This window comes from Oryctolagus cuniculus, chromosome 11, assembly GCF_051225735.1.
Source record: "Oryctolagus cuniculus isolate XC-2025 breed Fujian yellow rabbit chromosome 11, ASM5122573v1, whole genome shotgun sequence".
Lineage (NCBI taxonomy): Eukaryota > Metazoa > Chordata > Mammalia > Lagomorpha > Leporidae > Oryctolagus > Oryctolagus cuniculus.
In genome coordinates this window covers 84,529,792-84,548,422 of record NC_142877.1, presented here as the reverse complement: position 1 = coordinate 84,548,422, position 18,631 = coordinate 84,529,792, and the positions used below count along the sequence as shown (strand labels likewise).

The 18,631-nt window shown below is 36.6% G+C and overlaps 1 protein-coding gene across 18 annotated transcripts in view; it reads left to right on the top strand.

Annotated features, from left to right (window-relative positions):
• PPFIA2 (PPFI scaffold protein A2) overlaps positions 1 to 18,631 on the top strand; it is a 548,204-nt gene that overhangs the window by 169,803 nt on the left and 359,770 nt on the right. For 2 of the 18 annotated variants that reach the window (XM_051846501.3, XM_051846499.3), the window contains exon 1: positions 11,588 to 12,052. The exons of 13 other annotated variants lie outside the window; for them this stretch is intronic. In XM_051846501.3, the coding sequence (XP_051702461.1) occupies positions 11,972 to 12,052 (81 nt within the window). In that variant the 5' untranslated portion in view covers positions 11,588 to 11,971. Of the gene's footprint in view, positions 1 to 11,587; positions 12,053 to 18,631 lie in introns of those variants that run through there. 3 more of the 18 variants (XM_051846497.3, XM_051846498.3, XM_051846496.3) reach the window with 2 other exon arrangements.

Here is an 18,631-nt window from a genome sequence, read left to right as displayed (position 1 = left end):
TCAGAATGTTGACATTAGGGTAGGCACTTAATGGATGGAAAGAACCATCAGGTATGGGAAAGAGAGCCAGGCTAAAGGAACCACGATTGCAAATGCCTGTAGAGAAGAATATACTTGCTATGGGATTCAGAATGACAACCACTTTCTCCCAAGCTCTGACTCTGTCCCTCCTCACCTGCTCTACTTCTGCGCCTGCACTTTTCCCTGTCTAATGTACAATTTATTTTATGTTTTATGGTTGTTTCTGTGCTTCCTCCCAACCACAGTGGAAACTCCACTGTGTTTGCCAGTGTATCCTCACTGCCTGGAATAGTATCTGACTCACAGCTGGTAGTCAGTAGATCTTCAGTGTATCAATTGGCAGTATGTTCTAGGGATGGCAAGGAGACCAGTGTGGCAAGGGATAGAGTATAGCAGAGTAGTGGCGTAAAGTTCAAACAACCTTCAGCTTTGAACAACCTTAAGTTAAAACAAGAGCCAGAGTCAAGTATTGTATGGCTTGTAGGTGTGGAAAGAACTTCCAAAATGAGAAAGAAAACCACTGGAGAACCCAGCGTGGGAGAGTAAGAATGGTCTCGTTTATCTGTTGATGAATCTCGCAGGTCACTGTATGGATAACAAGCAGAAACAAGGCAGACATGATCTCAGTTTTCCAGAGCTCCCAGTTGAGATGGCAGACAGGAACCTTGCTAATAACTTGCCTCTGGCAGACCTTGATAAGTGCTGTGACTGATACACAGACAAGTGGTAGGAGAATTCAAAAAATCATGAATTGAGACTAAGTAAACAGCCTGGAGGGGGGGACCCTGGAGCTGACTCTTGAGCAAGAGTAGAAAGGGAATTCTGAACAAGGGAAAATTGAGAAAGGGGTAAATTCAAAGCAATCCTCAGTTGGAGGGGGAGGGGCAGGGGGATATAAAAAATTAAAATATTCTATTATGAGTGACTAAGGTGACAGTAATATTAAATCATTTATGTACGTTATCTCAGTATTTCTCACAGTGCACTACTGAGTTAAAATCCATTTTAATCCTGACTTTTCAAAGAAAACTGAGGTTTAAAGAATCTAACTCAAAACTTTGTTCATTTAGAAAACAAAGGAATGGAAATTTGAACTTGAGTCTGTTAAATGCTAGAGCCAGTGCTTTTGCCTAATTATACTGGATATGATTTAATATAATGCAGTCAATTCTAAGAAATATCTATTTCATTGCACTTCCTAGTTCATTCGAATTAATATTCATTTTATATGACTATCAGTGCCAGCTGATATTGTGTTATCAAAAGTACTGTAATCATGTAGTTGATTATATGCATTTCTGATATTAATGAAAGCATTTGCAATAAGAATTCTTTCATTTGCTATGAAACATTAACACTTATGTTTGTTTTATTTATGTGTAGAGAATATCATTTATAAAGAAGATAAATTGAAGAAATGAATGCCTGTAATTTAATATGATTTAATAAACTCTTAATTCTGTGTCTGCTTGGCCTCTAATCAGCCAGCCACAAAACTGTCATTTGATCATAGTTTTAGGTGTCTACACTTTAGTCAAGAGGTTGTAAACTGGGACATTTTTAATAATTCAATGTCAATCTATACAAAACAAAGTTTTACTGAAACAATCCCCTCTCTAACTGCTCCGCAACCTTTTCATTCTCATCAAGTTACTGGATTGAAAAATATATTCATTAAGCTTCACTATAACACGAAACTATTTACATGGCCTAGGCACAAGAAAAGTGCATAGAGAAAATCAGAATGTAATTTTATGGAGAAAAAAAGTGAAAAGATGGACTGCTCAAAGAGAACATTTTGAGTAAAAGAGCTGATTAAGAGATTAGTGTTTCTTAGTGTCATTTGTTTACATTGTGACACAAATAAGAAAATCTTATTTCTGTATCAAATTGATGGCGCAGAGGAGGAATTTCAAGGTTAGAACTGTGCCCTTCACTTCTCTCTATAAGACATCCCAACAGTCTCGCTCAGCTGATATCTCTGCATCCTAATTCCTGAAGACTTGCACAAATTCGCACCACCAGTGTTAACATCTTGTTAACATCATGTGAACCTGCGTGCTTTTGCCTTCCCACCTTTTTCATGTTCTTCATTAAATTAAAGTCCCTGTCAGGAAAAAAAAGCACTACTGAACTGTGATTGTGATTTATAATATGGCCTTGCAATCAGATAGACCTGATTTAAAACGCTGTGACTTTCACATGTATTGTCTATGTGATCTTAGGCAGGTTGCATAACTTCTCTAAGACTCCGTTTCCTTATATATAACTAAGGAATAAATACCTCACATAGAGTTGCAACTAAGCAAAGAACAACATCATGTTTGACCTATAATAACACTCAGTAAATGGTAAGTATTGCATCGTTACTAAGCTTGACAAAACAAGATTTTTAGTAAAAAAAAAAAAAAATAGGTGGGACATAATAGGCTGTCTATCACAGCACTTATGGCAGTAGAGATCTTGCAGGAAAAGAAATAAGGTGACCAAAAGATCGCATTAATCTAATGCATAGTGTTGACTGATATTGTCCTTTTTCTTGTAATCATATAATCTTGCTAATCTAAAATGTCTAGTTTTTGAAAATTTGTTTTATTATTCCACACTATGCATGATAATTTTATCCTAAAAGTCCTTGCATTGAATTGATAATGGATTCTTTCATCCATCTCATCTGCTCATTTATGTTGATTTCTTTTGAAATGATATAAAGTATCTAGCATGTAGGGAAGAGCTCTGGTATGTCTGTTTTGTTTTGTTTTGTTTTGAACAGATATTTCTTCCCTTTAATTTTGCACTTATTCCCTATTATCTGCAATTCTTTTCCACAAAGATAGCTTCCTGCTTCTCACACTTTGGCTAGGAATTAGGTATTGTAATTTTTAAAAATTCAAATTTCATATTAGAGACTTACAATTCTTTATAGCCAAACAAAATAACTATTTTCAGAGTATAATAGAAAATATAAGGCCGGCGCCACGGCTCACTAGGCTAATCCTCCGCCTTGCGGTGCCGGCACACCGGGTTCTAGTCTGGGTAGGGGCACTGGATTCTGTCCCGGTTGCCCCTCTTCCAGGCCAGCTCTCTGCTGTGGCCAGGGAGTGCAATGGAGGATGGCCCAAGTCCTTGGGCCCTGCACCCCATGGGAGACCAGGATAAGTACCTGGCTCTTGCCATCGGATCAGCGCTGTGCTCCGACCTCAGTGCGCTGGCTGCGGCGGCCATTGGAGGGTGAACCAACAGCAAAGGAAGACCTTTCTCTCTGTCTCTCTCTCTCTCACTGTCCACTCTGCCTGTCAAAAAAAAAATATATATATATATATAGAAGCTGGACAGTAAATGAAATAGAAATTATTCATTTACATTTATCCAGAGAAGAAATAATTTGTTTAGTCACAAGTGGCTAAGGATTTTACCAATTTATAATGAGAAGTGGTTGAAATATATCCAAATATATTATATGATAGAATATGTAGAGCATATCCATAATTAAGTTGAACATATATGGTACTTTAAAAATTTTGTGGAAAATAAAATTAAGATATCAGTTTATTTTGATGTACCTTTCCCATGAACTTTTTATGAAACTTTTTGCCATGGAGTAACACTTTTATGTTTCCAAGAGTCAGAATTCATAATCTCCTTCAGGTATTATTTTAGAACTTGACCTGTGTAGGTCTCTGGTCTCCAGAGTGGTACATGACAGAATAGCAGCCTTTCTTGGAGCTTTATGGAATTGCATAAGACATGACTGATGAAATATAGCTCAGGAGGTGAGATAAACTTAATACAAAAATTATTATCTTGTAGAATAATAGAGTTCTTGTCATCAAGTAAAATCTTGAAAAAGACACATAAGAAACAAAACTGTTTTTCAGATTTTTTTAAATTTATTTGAGAGGCAGAGAGAGAGAGAGAAAGCACAAAAGGGAGAGAAAGAGAGAGAGAGAATGAGAGATCCTCAATCCGTTGGTTCACTACCCAAATGACCATAATAGCAGAGGTGAGACCAGGCCAAAGCCAGGAGCCAGGAGCTTCTTCTGGGTCTCCCACATGGGTACAGGGGCCCAAACACTTGGGCCATCTTCTGCTACTTTCCCAGGCGCATTAACTGAGAGCTGGATTGGAAGTGCAGCAGTTGTGACATGAACTGGCACTCTCATGGGATGCCAGCATCACAGGCAGAGGCTTTACCTGCTATGTCACTACTCTGGCCCCAAAACAAAACCTTTAATCTTGAATTTCATGCAATTAAATACTTTAAGTATAAAGGTCATTGTGGGATATGATCATGATAATACATGTAAACATTTGTGAGAAGCATGGTTCAAGTAAAAAAATAAAGTTAAAAATAAGAAGAAATAAAGTATGGAAATAATATATTTTAAAATTGTCTAATGTGAGTTCAGAACACAGGGTATGTGTGTGTTTGAACATGCATGCATAGATGTGTGCCTTGTGTATATATGTGTATAATGTACACATACCTATGCATACAAATACACATATGTGTACATCTACACAGATGCATATACAAGTATAGATATTTTATGAGATTATGTAAAAAGTAAAACACTATCATCAAGATGTGAATTAAATCCAGACAAATATTTTTATATTGTTATAAATGTAGGCTTATACATTTTAATTTCAATATGCTTTAATATTTTTTGTCACTTAGCCACAAATCTTGGTTGATTCCAATGAATTCTAAATAATATTTTGATTTGTTTGAGACATCCTCCACAAATGGTTAGTTAGTAAAGAAATTTCTTGATCTTGGAAGAAATCCTTTGAGATATTAGAATTTTCTTTATTTTTCTTGGGATTGTTTAATCCACAACTTTAATGCTAAAATAGATAATCTGTTGCATAAAATTTCTTATTTTCGTGAAACAAAATGCGGAGTTCAACCCTCCAGTTCACCTGTCTAATCATTTCTGTTCTAACTATAGCTGTTCTCTGTCTGACAAATCATAGTTCCTTAACAATTTGTTGAATAAAGGACTGAGTGAGTGAATGAGTTCTACAACTCTGTGTGCCGCCATCTGTGATTGTCAGTAAGTAGAAAACCCAGGAGCAGAATTTAAAGTAAATTCAGGGTTTTGGCTATCTGTGCAGTGTCATCTTTGCTGTTCTATTTTAGAAGCTGTCATGTAAAGATACACTATCGGTGGGAAAATAAGAAGCTAGATAAATGACAATTGATAGATAGGTAGACAGACACATAAATATAGAGAAAGACAGATAATCTAGCTTGCATTATATACCTAACTAGCCGTTAGTGCTATCCATATGGATTTACTAGGCTGTATCTTCCATCTGGACTGTGAACTGCCTCCATATGGCAGGACTTATTAAGTGAACACTTGCCCACAAAACTGTTGGTTATCCTATGGTGCTCCAGTGCAGATTGTATTGATATATCCCCTCAGCCCTGCAGCCTCCTTTCTTCACCTCTTCTCCCTCTTCTCTCTCTTTCCTAGTCCTCTGCACTCTCCTGTTCCTCCTCTTCCTCTTTGTTACTCCGTCTCTCTCTCTTTCTCCCTCTCATTTCCTCGTCCCCTACCTGTTTCCTTTGTGCTTTCCTGACTCCTCTTCTTCCATTCTGAGCATTTATCGGAAACAAATAAAATGAGCAGCCTTTTTGAATCAACTCTTTAACTGCAAAAATTCTTGTCACTCTAGCAAATACCCACCCAGTACCCTACGTGAATGAAAGAAAGGCTATCATCAATTTGCTCATCTTGATGCAGACTGTATCTCATAACTGTTTCTTAAAACAAACTTATTTTGACATTTATAAAAATGTTTGAATCCTTATTTTGATGAAATATAAAACAGTGTGCTCTAAAGTAATTTTAATCTGTTATTGTGCATGTGTAATATAAAACCCAGCTGATTATGTGCATTTTAACAAGATTAGGTGTAATTATTCCCAGAGACAGAAGGAATTATTAAGTGACTTCTAGTATTTTTTTGTTACTTTCTTTAAAAAAATTTCTGATTCAAGATTTTATCCATTTTTGAGAAAGTGTGATATACTCATTCTTTCACTTTTTCTTTTTGAATTCTTTTATTTTAAATATCAAATGGTTCAAATAGCTGGAATTAAATTTTTTTCTAACTTTTATTTAATGAATATAAATTTCCAAAGTACAGCTTATGGATTACAATGGTTCCCCCCTCCCATAATTTCCCTCCCACCCGCAACCCTCCCCTTTCCCTCTCCCTCCCCCCTTCCATTCACATCAAGATTCATTCTCAATTCTCTTTATATACAGAAGATCAGTTTAGCATATATTAAGTAAAGATTTCAACAGTTTGCACCCACATAGAAACACAAAGTGAAAAATACTGTTTGAGTACTAGTTATAGCATTAAATCACAATGTACAGCACATTAAGGACAGAGATCCTACATGAGGAGTAAGTGCACAGTGACTCCTGTTGTTGACTTAACCAATTGACACTCTTGTTTATGGCATCAGTAATCTCCCTATGCTCCAGTCATGAGTTGCCAAGGCTATGGAAGCCTTTTGAGTTCACCTACTCTGATCATATTTAGACAAGGTCATAGTCAAAGTGCAAGTTCTCTCCTCCCTTCAGAGAAAGGTACCTCCTTCTTTGAAGACCTGTTCTTTCCACTGGTATCTCACTCACAGAGATCTTTCATTTAGGTGTTTGTTTTGTTTTGTTTTGTTTTTGCCAGAGTGTTTTTGCTTTCCATGCCTTAATATTCTCATGGGCTTTTCAGCCAGATCCACATGCCTTAAGGGCTGATTCTGAGGCCAGAGTGCTGTTTAGGACATTTGCCGTTCTATGGGTTTGCTGTGTATCTCGCTTCCCACGTTGGATCGTTCTCTCCCTTTTTTATTCTATCAGCTAGTATTTGCAGATACTAATCTTGTTTATGTGCTCCCTTTGGCTCTTAATCCTATCATTATGATCAATTGTGAACAGAAATCGATCACTGGGACTAGTGAGATGGCATTGGTACATGCCACCTTGATGGGATTGAATTGGAATCCCCTGGTATGTTTCTAACTCTACCGTTTGGGGCAAGTCAGCTTGAGCATGTCCTGAATTGCACATCTCTTCCCTCTCTTATTCCCACTCTTATATTTAACAGCGATCACTTTTCAGTTAAGTTTCAGCACTTAAGAATAACTGTGTATTGATTACAGTATTCAACCAAAAGTATTAAGTAGAACAAACAAAAAAAAACTACTAAGAGGGATAATGTATTAAGTTGTTCATCAACAGTCAGGGCAAGGGCTGATAAAGTCACCGTTTCTCATAGTGTTCATTTCACTTTAACAGGTTTCCTTTTTGTGCTCAGTTAGTTGTCACCGATCAGGGAGAACATATGGTATTTGTCCCTTTGGTACTGGCTTATTTCACTCAGCATAATGCTTTTTTTTTTTTTTTTTTTTTTGACAGGCAGAGTTAGACAGTGAGAGAGAGAGAGACAGAGAGAAAGGTCTTCCTTTTCCGTTGGTTCACCCTCTAAGTGGCTGCTACGGCTGGCACATTGTGGCCGGTGCACTGCGCAGATCCGAAGCCAGGAGCCAGGTGCTTCCTCCTGGTCTCCCATGCAGGTGCAGGGCCCAAGCACTTGGGCCATCCTCCACTGCCTTCACGGGCCATAGCAGAGAGCTGGACTGGACGAGGAGCAACCGGGACAGAATCCAGCGCCCCAACTGGGACTAGAACCAGGGGTGCCAGCGCCTCAGGTGGAGGATTAGCCTGGTGAGCCACGGTGCCAGCTGAGCCTCAGGTTTCTAATGTACAGAAGCAATATATATTACTAGGCCAAAGGATGGTGTATGGATCAACTTAAATGGCCCATGTGCATATCTGACACAGAAATGCTTAACAGGAATTCTCTCTTCACCTTTTAAGTTTTAACAAAACATATATGAAATCAGTTTTTCTAAATTTAAAATGAAAGCCAATTTTTCTTTATGAATGTGTGAACTTTAGTACATAGACTAAATTATTTACTTGAATTTTTATATTTTGATTTTTCTAAACAACTGTTCTAATGTACAGTTTGACTAAATTGCCATTATCTGATACTTCTCTAGGGATATCATTCCCTTTAAATGCTAATTTTCTTTAAAATTTAACAAAATAAAAACATGTAAGTTATAGGGAAAGAATTGCTTTTTAAATTAAATGAACATGGTATATACACACTGTATTATAATTTTATGTCTCGTAAACTTTGGAACTTCCTGAAATCTATTCTATCAAGTAGCAGCAGCAATTTGAAAGCATAACAGTATTTATGAAATTTTATTCTGTGTACTTGCCATTTAAAGAAAGGTTTAAGGAAGAGCAGAAACAAATTTTGAGGATTTTTTTCCTGTTAATGTAGTAAACTTCACACTCCTTTATTTAATTACACTTAATTTTTATAGAAAACTGAGTGAGGCGTTATCTCCGTTCCATGGATTGGGAGACTGAGCTCAGTGAAAACCAGTGAGCTCACTGCACACCCAGTTCTTCTTATGTTCTAAGCATATGTTAACATTTTGAGTTCCTAGAAAGATCAGTGGTCAAGCTGTTCTCATGAAATTTATTAGAAATAATGTTTAAATAGTTACCTCAGCCACATCATTGAATCTACAAACATTTATCAAGCACCTGAAATGTGTTTGATGACAGGAATAAAATTTTTATAATTATTTAAAATTAAGGTGTTAAGCTTGTTCAAGGAATATGAGAATATGGACATTTTTCAAGATACCGTTTTCTTCATCTATCTGTACCCAATCCTAAAATGTATTACCCTAGCTTAGTTAAGGAGATTTAGCTGCATGAAAATATATGGAGTTAGATTTGCACAGGGGTGGTCTATTCGAAACATGCTTCTCCTTCGACCTGAGTTCCAAAATAGCTTCAGATTGGTATTCGAGACATATTTCTACTTTTAGCTTTTTGGGGGGCATCAGTTAGATGACCCCACCAATTGTAAGACAAAGTATGATCCCAACATGTATACAAAAATGGTAACAACCAGAACTTTTACATGTCTTATTATCTTCCACAGTAGGCCCATACAGTCATTTTCAAAATTTGAAAATTTCAAAATATTTGAATGCATTTCATGTGTGCTATGCAATCAGAAGGAAAAACATTACTGTCAAAAATTGATAATATGACTGTTTACTTAATTATGGAAAACATTATTTTTCAAGTTTGCCTGTAATGACAATCATAGTTATAGTTAAGGAGATTAATAGTTTTAATAAATTACAGGTGACTTACACAAGAGAAAAATATTTTTTAAAATCATCATTTGAGGGCTCCAGTAACACAAGGATGGGGGCATGTCAAAGGTATAGCAGAATAAAGTTGAATTGAAGGAATTCCTGCAGCCAGAGGTGGAGCAAATAGGACAAAAACATACCTTAATATTAATCTATTATCCAGAGTATAACATAAATATATGTAAGTCTATACTTGCATGAATAAGTGATTGAGAAAAAAATGGAGAAAATACTTATTTGTTTAATTACTTGAAAGCCAGAAAAGCAGGAAGTGATAGATACTTCCTTTCATTGGTTCACTCCCCAAACACTTGAACAGCTTAGGCTGAACTAAACTCAAGCCAGGATTAATCTGTATCTCCCACGTGGATAATAGGGACCAAATGCATTAGCAGGAAGCTAAAATCAGGATCTGAAATGGAACATGAACCTGGACACTGCAATATGGGATGTGGGTATCCCATGTGGCATCTTAATCATTATGCCAAATATCTGCCGTGAGATAAATTTTATTTACAGAAGAATTTTATTATAAATATAGATCTCTTTATCCTCTAGGAGGCAGAGCTTAATTTTATCCATCCTTACTACCCTGTTGTGGGTATACTAGATTTAGTGACTCTATTCAAAAAATACAGTATGGAAAGGGAAAGAGTAATAACTGTATGGTAGAAACACCTTGTAAAACTTACCTTATCCAAGTAATGAAAGTTAACATCACTGGTGATATTATGTGGATGTGTGTTTCAATGATATTATGTGATGAGGAGGACAGTTTACCTATGTGGTATTCTTCCCCAAGGCTCAGCCCTGAACTAATCTTAGGAAAATATAAGACATGCATGAACTGATTCCGGCCAAAGATCAAGGGATATCCTATGGGATGCTTGGCCGGTGTTCAGCAAGACTGGCAAGGTCATGAAAATCTGAGAAACTGCCACAGGCTAGAGGAAACTGGAGAGACAGGATAGCTAAGTAAATGTGGTGCATGGGTTAGGAACTGGGGCAGGAAGAGAATATTAATGGAAAAGCCAGCAAAGTTCAAGCACAGTTTAGAGTTCAGATGAATAATGTACCAATATTCGCTCCTTAGTTTTGACAAATATACTGTAGGAATATGACCTGCCAATATTGGGGAAATTGAATGAGAAATCTATGAGGACACTTTCTACTATTTTTTGCAACTTTTCTGTAAATCTAAAATTACTTCAAAAATAATATTTATTTTAATTAAGTCTTCTTTTTTAGCTATTTGCTAGTTATTAAAGTACCAACACATTTAATTTATGAGAATATAGGTATTCCATCTAAGTAACTGAGAGTAACCTTTCTCCTGTCTCCCCACTGGTATTATAAATTTGAAGTATAATTACAGAGTCAAAAGTATAAATGAATAATAATTTAAGTTATAAGAGTTCATTGCTAGCCGTTTATAGCCTCCAGGTTTAAAGCAGGTGCTTCCTGGATCTTGATTATGAATAATGTTGTCCTCTTAGATACATTCACAGAGACACCACTTTAGGCTCATTCTCCTTTCTGTTCTTCTGAAGCCTCCACCTTTGAACCATGTGTAAATGGAACATTTATTTTTACCTCTGAAAGTTGTCAAGTCATCTGAATATGATTTTTCTACACACTGAATGTTAAAGTAATAGAAAAATGAGCATATTTTCAGTTCAATCTAAATGTTTAAAATCAGTATTTTTAGATCTTGAGTCAAAAATCTTCATGCATATAAAAGATACATTGTGAATTCTTTGAATGTATATGAAATAAGATTATTTAAAATAAATATATGGTATTTTTTAAGGCATTGGTTGTCAAATTTAATTTTTGAGGATGGAGAAAAATGAGAGTGAGATGGAGGAAATGAGAGAATAATTATTACGTTCATGTTCATCATGTTCTGTATTAGTTCAAAAAAGTGGAAAATATTTGATACACGTGATTTGTCAGATCCCTGTCATTGTAGTCTTACTCAATTGCGTGCCTTGCCCCTCAGTGTTCTAGCCAGCTGTAAATGTGCTCTGATTTGTACATCATAAAATAACTTTTTATTTTTACAAAAAGCGCTATTTAGAAAAATCAGCGTGTTACTGAAAAGCCCGAGTGTCAAAAGAGATTGAGAAGGGCGCAGAAATGAGAGTGGTAAAGCAGTTTGTTAGGAAGTACAGCTTTAAGCAGAATCGCGAAGCATGCTTCAGGTTAGTCAGAAGGGGTCCCCTGAATTACACTGTGCGTGCCTGCCTGAAATGAAACTGTATGTTATTGGTTCACCAAGATATTTAGCATAATCACTCTGCTAGACTGTGGTGGAGGGAGGTGATTATCACTGAGAACAGATGGGCAGGTCCACAGCACTGCCAGATTCTGCACAAGCTCCATTTATCGTTGGTTCTTGCTTTTTTCCCTCTTGTGTTTTAAACATTTTTTTAGCCCTGTGTGTTCTGAAGATCTAGCTGCACGAAAGGTCGGTGGCTGATGACCTTTCAGCCTACATTTCAAATGTAGAAGAAAGATTCAAAATGCTATCACTGTGTATCTAAGGAGGATGGGGCAGATTTCCTTTCGCCCTGCTGTCTCCCTCAATGCATGCACGGATTTATCTGTACGCTAAGCTCTCTGCTCTGCACATCCAGCTCCTTGTGGATTATATTGTCTCTGTGATCAGAAATGATTTTCTCGGATATGAGCACCGTTTCTGGCTCCCCTAAAGTGCATCCTCCTAATGGGACCCGGTTTTATACTTTTCAAGTAAGTGCGCTTTAAATGACTTCAGTACCTAACAAGTTAATATGTAGTCAAACTTCTAATATAGGTTGATACGAAGAAAGGAAAACAGAAGAGTGTGAAAGTGTTGAGGAGGGCGTATGGGATAGATCATGTGCATGCCAATTTAGTCTGTTTTGAGTTGTGAAAATAGGATAGCAGTCGAATTCTCTGGGAATTCAAGTAAAATAATAGCAAACACTTAGTTTTCACAGGGATCTTTAAATCGCTGCAGTGACATTCTTGAGAGCTTATGAAATGTGTGTGCCTCCTGATTCTGTTGTTTATGGCTATAATGTGCTGCACATTGTGGAATTACTTCCCTCATACATCCCTTAAAGAGTAGAATTAAAAGAAGTTATAGTACTTTGAAAACGAAGTCCTCTGGGCTTGAAAAATGCTCTGTATTTCAGGTACCTAGCTTAACCTATTTTATTTCATTTTGTGTGCAATATACAAACAGTCACGACTACAGGAAGCTGAAGTGCCGTATTTAGTAGGCTTTTCTGTTGGAGGGGAAGTAGAAACTCATTAAGATGTACGATTTTCTGTGTTACCAAAAAGTCAAAATGATGTATATTATAAATATAAATGAGAGTTACAAAGTTGTTATCTACAAAATGTATTTCAATTGCCTGTGAATAAATCAGCCATCAATCCAGAAAATGATTAAGTCAAAAGTAAATCAAGTTCTACCTCATTTTTATCTTCCAGTTGCATCTTTCAGCACTAAGGTTTACTTTGTGATTCAGTCATATTATCATTACATGAAAAAAGAAAATGAACTTCTCTCTCTGTATATTTAATGTTATGGAAATATAAATAGCCTGTCATTTCATTACTTTGGCTGTAGAGTTATAGTGTTTGGGCAAAAAATAAATCCTGAAATCTGGAGAATTAATATAGTAAAGTTAGACATAAATTTAAGGGGCTTCAAAATAAATGCACATCTGATTTACAGATGTTTCTTGCCGTTGTACCTGTAAGCAGTCCATATAATTACTCTCTCTGCTCTTTTTCTACTTCTATTTTTAATCCTGTCGCCTGTCCTGTTTTACACTGATGTCTACTGATAGTGCAAGTCTGTATTGTTGCAGAATATATTCTCTTCCCAGTGGTGATCTGCTTAGTGTGGCAGTGATTCAAAATGCAAGTGCCCCGGGGCTCTTCCACAGAGTTATTACCTTTTTTTTTCCCCCTTCTGTGTACACCGAGATATAAACACCTTCTACAATATCCTGGAGCTGGCTCTTTGGAGCAGCTTTTGACATTAGGTATTCTACTTCTGTCTCTTAAAGTTTAAGGGTCAGTCCATTCCATATGCTCAGTCATGACACAGGCTTTTGACAATTCCCTCAGTAAAGATCTTGCCGACACCTCTCTTGGCAGGTGATTTCCTTTGAAAACACACTGGGAAAAAAAAATGTAACTACTCCTTTTCTTTCCCTTTTCTTTTTGGTGCAACAATTTCATGTAATATCCCTATGAGTTCACATAAAATATATTGGCAAGTATTAGCTCCATTCTCTTAAATTTTTCATCTCATAATGTGATATTTGATCCTGAGGTTTAGGATAAAGATAATATGTGAAGTTTGGGAGTTTATCTTTTTTAACTGTTTTTTTAATTAATTATTTTTTTTAGTTTTGGTCAAAAATGAAAGAAATACAGGTGGTTTTTACAACATGAATGTAAATATTTTTGTAGTTGACTCATTGCTTTTATTTTCAAAAGAAAGAAACACATTTTTCTTTTCAAATACACTAAGTCAATTTTAAGGTAGTATGTTTTCTTTGGTTGAAATATTTTTAAAAGAAATAGCATTTCATAAAAGTTAATAGGTCATATGTCAAAAAATATAATTTGTGGAAATGATTAGTTAGATTTTCCAAGATGGTTCTCATTATAGAATGGTGCAAATTTACTTCTGAAATGATTCTGTATCACGGAGTTCAGATTTTAATGCTTACTTTCTTAAAATTATTCTAGCACAGCAGTTAACATATGCAAAAATATTTAAGACAGCTTAGCATGAATAATACTGAGTTTCAGTTCCATATTCTCATTAAACATCCAAACTGTCCAGTTATTTTGTCTGGAATTGTATGTTATCAAGTTTTATGAGTAAGATTTAGAATGCATTTGGCCTAAGTAATTCCAAGGTGAAAAGAGAAAAATAAGGAATTGAGGATATTCTGAGTACAAGATTTTCTTTTTCATTTCATCTTAATTTTGCCATATATATTCATGCTTCTGCACACATATGCATATCCTTTTTGTATAAAGTATCAAACACAATTTGAATAAATTACTTATGTGTGAATTCTCAATTCTTTATCACTATGAATACACTAGCATTTGCATTTTACTGTGGAGAGGCGCCTGGACTGTGGATGATGGCAACACTCAACTTGTATTTTATGTCTAATGTATTACTTATCACCAAAAGTCAAGTTTTAGGTTTAGTTGACTAGAAATTAAAATGACTTTTGATTAACTAAATCAATCAACTGATAGTGGAGAGAATAATAATTATTGTAACATTTATATACATTGCAACTACCAATGTTATGGACTCAAATAAGTACCAGTGGAAAACCTATGTGCATTCAAAATTAACTACAAATGTATTTTTATGTGTAAATGAATATACCATATTTTATACAAATTAACATTATGTGAAGTCTCCTTTATTTTATGTCCATAAAAATGTCTGGACATAATTTCACATATTTTCTTTTATAACTCCATTTTTACAAAAAAATAAAATTCCATTTGCTCTAATAAGCCTTTGGACTGTTAATTATGACTTAATATTGTGGAGAGCAACTCGGACTAGACTAAGTTACTAGAATTCAGACTTATTCTATGCATCTGCTCTCCCACAATATGGCACTGGGAGAGGAGTAAAAACAACTTTTACACAGCTGCCTCCAGTTCAACCAGTAACCTGCAGGAGCTGATCCCACTCCTGATTGGAGGAGAGCAGCGTACTCGGCGTGTGGGTAGCAGAGTTGGGATTGGTGGAAGAGGACTATAAAGGAGGAGAGAGACAACATGCACCGGGAACATCTACCTGAGGAACACCTGTGCAGCCCCCGAGAGAGCCGGCCGGCGGTGTGCCGCTCCCCCGCGGAAGTGGGGAAAGTGGCAGGGGGAACCGCCCTTCCACAGAGGTGGAAGGGACGGTAGCCAACCCGGGAAGAACCAGCAACAAACCTGGGGAGGGCCGAGCAGACAAAAGAACAGCGCAGGGTCCTGTGTCGTTCCTCCACGAAGAGGGGGAGTGACAAATATGTTGGTCTTCCCAGAGGCGCTGGTGACCTTCCTGGCTCCCTTAATTTCCTAGACATCCCATACCTGCACCCATGGCTTTCAAACTGTGTCAGTGCAGCAATAAGCTTTCATGGAAGTTTGTCACCAGTTGCTAGAGACAGTAGGGAGAAGCAATGCTCTTCTGAGGCCCATATCTCATATTCCACATTCATCAGTTTTATTCATTGCAACTCTGTAAACTTACAAATAAGAAACAACATGCTATTATGAAAAGGAAAACAAAGTCTGCAAACCTCTTCCTCAAACCAAATGAATTAACTTGTGATAGAAGTAATTTTGTCTGAATTGTTTCTTTAGGACACATGTCTGCCATTTGCTCCTGGCATTAGGAACATTATCTGTGAAAACTCTGTATAAAAGTAGCTAACCCTGCTGTTCCCTAACACCAGCTGAACATGAGAGAAGATACATTACCACAGTGTGGAAACAGTAATCCCCCATGTTCATGTTTCAAGTGCTTCATGTGGTCTTCTCCTTAAAGGATGGGTATCATCTCCCTAGCTTGGTATTAAAAGACCCTTGTGATTTTCAGCACATACAACAAACTTCTCAACGTGTTTCCCCAGAGTGTCATTTCTATGCTTCTGTGGGATTGTCTTTATCTCTTCACTGGACCTGCCCTTTGGAAACTTCCTTAAATTCTTTTCTCGAAAGCTACCTCTTCTATGAGGCCTTCGTTCATTCCTGTTGCTGTATTAAGTGCCTTTCCTTTGATCCCCTCTGCCTGTATAGCTCTAAAGAAGTAATTATTATGCTTTGTTATAATCACCAAGAACATTATCTTATCATATCCCTGGCACAGGGATACTGCCAATATCTCTCTTTAATAAGTGGGGGTGCATATCTTAAAAAATAAATGATTAAAATATGAAAAATGAATACAAAGGCAACAAAATATTTTTCTTTTAGCTATATAGGCAGTTAGTAAAGCACATGTGTGTATCAACAGAGATAATATCTAAAGATATGTAAAGGTAAGTTTGTTGAATACCAAGCTTTTGAAAACCAAATAAAGTTGAATTCTTCAAAATTTGTAACAGGCACATGAGTGATCAAATTAAGTTTAGATGTTATTATATTTAAATATATATGAGCCAAAACCTTTATGATATTTTTTCTTTATACTTGTTTGTGATTCTTTACCAATTGGGGTTCTTGTTATATCAAGAGAACTTTAAAGTTTGATTAATAGGTATTTTCTTTTTTTTCTTTTTTTATTTTTGACAGGCAGAGTGGACAGTGAGAGAGAGAGAGACAGAGAGAAAGGTCTTCCTTTTTGCCAATGGTTCACCCTCCAGTGGCCAGCGCTCTGCGGCCGGCGCATCACGCTGATCCGAAGCCAGGAGCCAGGTACTTATCCTGGTCTCCCATGAGGTGCAGGGCCCAAGGACTTGGGCCATCCTCCACTGCACTCCTGGGCCGTAGCAGAGAGCTGGCCTGGAAGAGGGGCAACCGGGACAGAATCCAGCGCCCTGACCGGGACTAGAACCCGTTGTGCCAGCGCCGCAAGGCGGAGGATCAGCCTATTGAGCCACGGCGCTGGCCGATTCATAGGTATTTTCATACTTGTCCTACATGATTCACACTTGAAATACATAAAAGATGAATAGGTAAGCTGGGACTCTCAATTGTGTAAAGAAATTTCACACCAAATATGTTATTTGTATTTAAAATGAAGCAAAACATCTTTTTATTTTTTTCAAATGAGGTCAAAGTAATACTCTCTTCTCAGGAAAGAACCATATTTTCTGTAGTCTATCATTTTGATGCTACCTAGGAGTCCTACATTGTATTTCTATTATTTGGAGGAAATGATGACTTCTTACTGTGGATCGTTTTAAATGCACCTGGAAATACCCATTAAATTGGTTGACACTTGTTGTCAGGAGTGAAAGATAAAGTAACCCTATCCTTACAGAGATGATAAAAAGACTTCTTGGCTCCAGGGTTATGTGGTAGGTCAAGAAAAATCCCAGATAAATGAGAGACTCAAGGTTTGTCTCTATCACCCAGTTGCATTCATGATCATGAATGGTGTTCCAGTCACATAGGACAGCAAGTCCGAATCTACTCACCAGTGTGTGTCGCAGGCAGTGTGTCGTGTAGCTAGAATATAACCTGGAGATAGGAAATAGCTAAGAGTAAAGTATACACTCTCCAAATATCAGCATAGATTTGCTCATCCTTCTGAGGATCTGGACTTCACTTTCAAGGATGTTCAGTGAGGACTGATAGGCTTGGATCTACTATTAATTGGAATCCTGGATGGTGTTTTGGTGAGGAAATGAATTGGAACAGAGTGAACAATTCAATTTTTATTAATAAAATTTTTATAAATAAAAATCAAGAAGGGTTGTCAGGTTTTTCACATTTTATAGATGAAAAAAGAAGACTGATATTAACAAAAATATTCAAATCATTAACAACGGAGAAACAGAATAATATAATGTTTTTCTGAATCAAAGGTTGTAGGACACAGAATTCTGTGCACTTTCTCCTTTACATTATTCTACTGCCTAAAGTTGAGATGGTTAAATACAGCAGCAATAGTATTTCAATATACCTAATTTCTAATCCTGTTGATAAAGAGCGGCAGAAATTTATAAAAGCTTGGCTCCATGTCATCAAAACACTGTTCTATAGCATATTTAATGTTTAAATCTCAGGCATTCATTTATTTTCATCTTCTCATTTATTGATGCACACACAGCTTCCTGCCAGTTAGAAATATATTTTAATCATAATCACATTGCCAATAAACCTGTATCCCAGTTTTACACTTAAAATTATAAAAGGAAACTGAGGACAAGGTATCTATCCAAAGAGTGCATCTTTGTTCATTTAAGAAGAAGATGTATTTATCAGCAAGACCTACCATGGAAATAGTGAGTACCCTTAGAGCTGCATAGAGGAAACTCTAAGTCTTCCATTTGCAGACTTTCTGCTTGCTGGAGTCCTTGTAAGCTATAGGTTTCACGAGGACAGGCACCGTGTTCTTTTCTTTTTTTCAACTAGCATCAAAGCAGATTATCTGGCACACAGCCATAAACACACAAAAAGAGTTGTAAGATATTCCAGGCTGGGGTCCACAAATATATTGCTTTTATAGAGAGCTGAAGTAGCTCTATGTTTCAGATAATGCCAGGGAAGAAGGGAAATTGAGAATAAGAAATCACTTATTAGTATTATTATTATTATTCACCAGGGACACAAAAAATGAAGACGTAA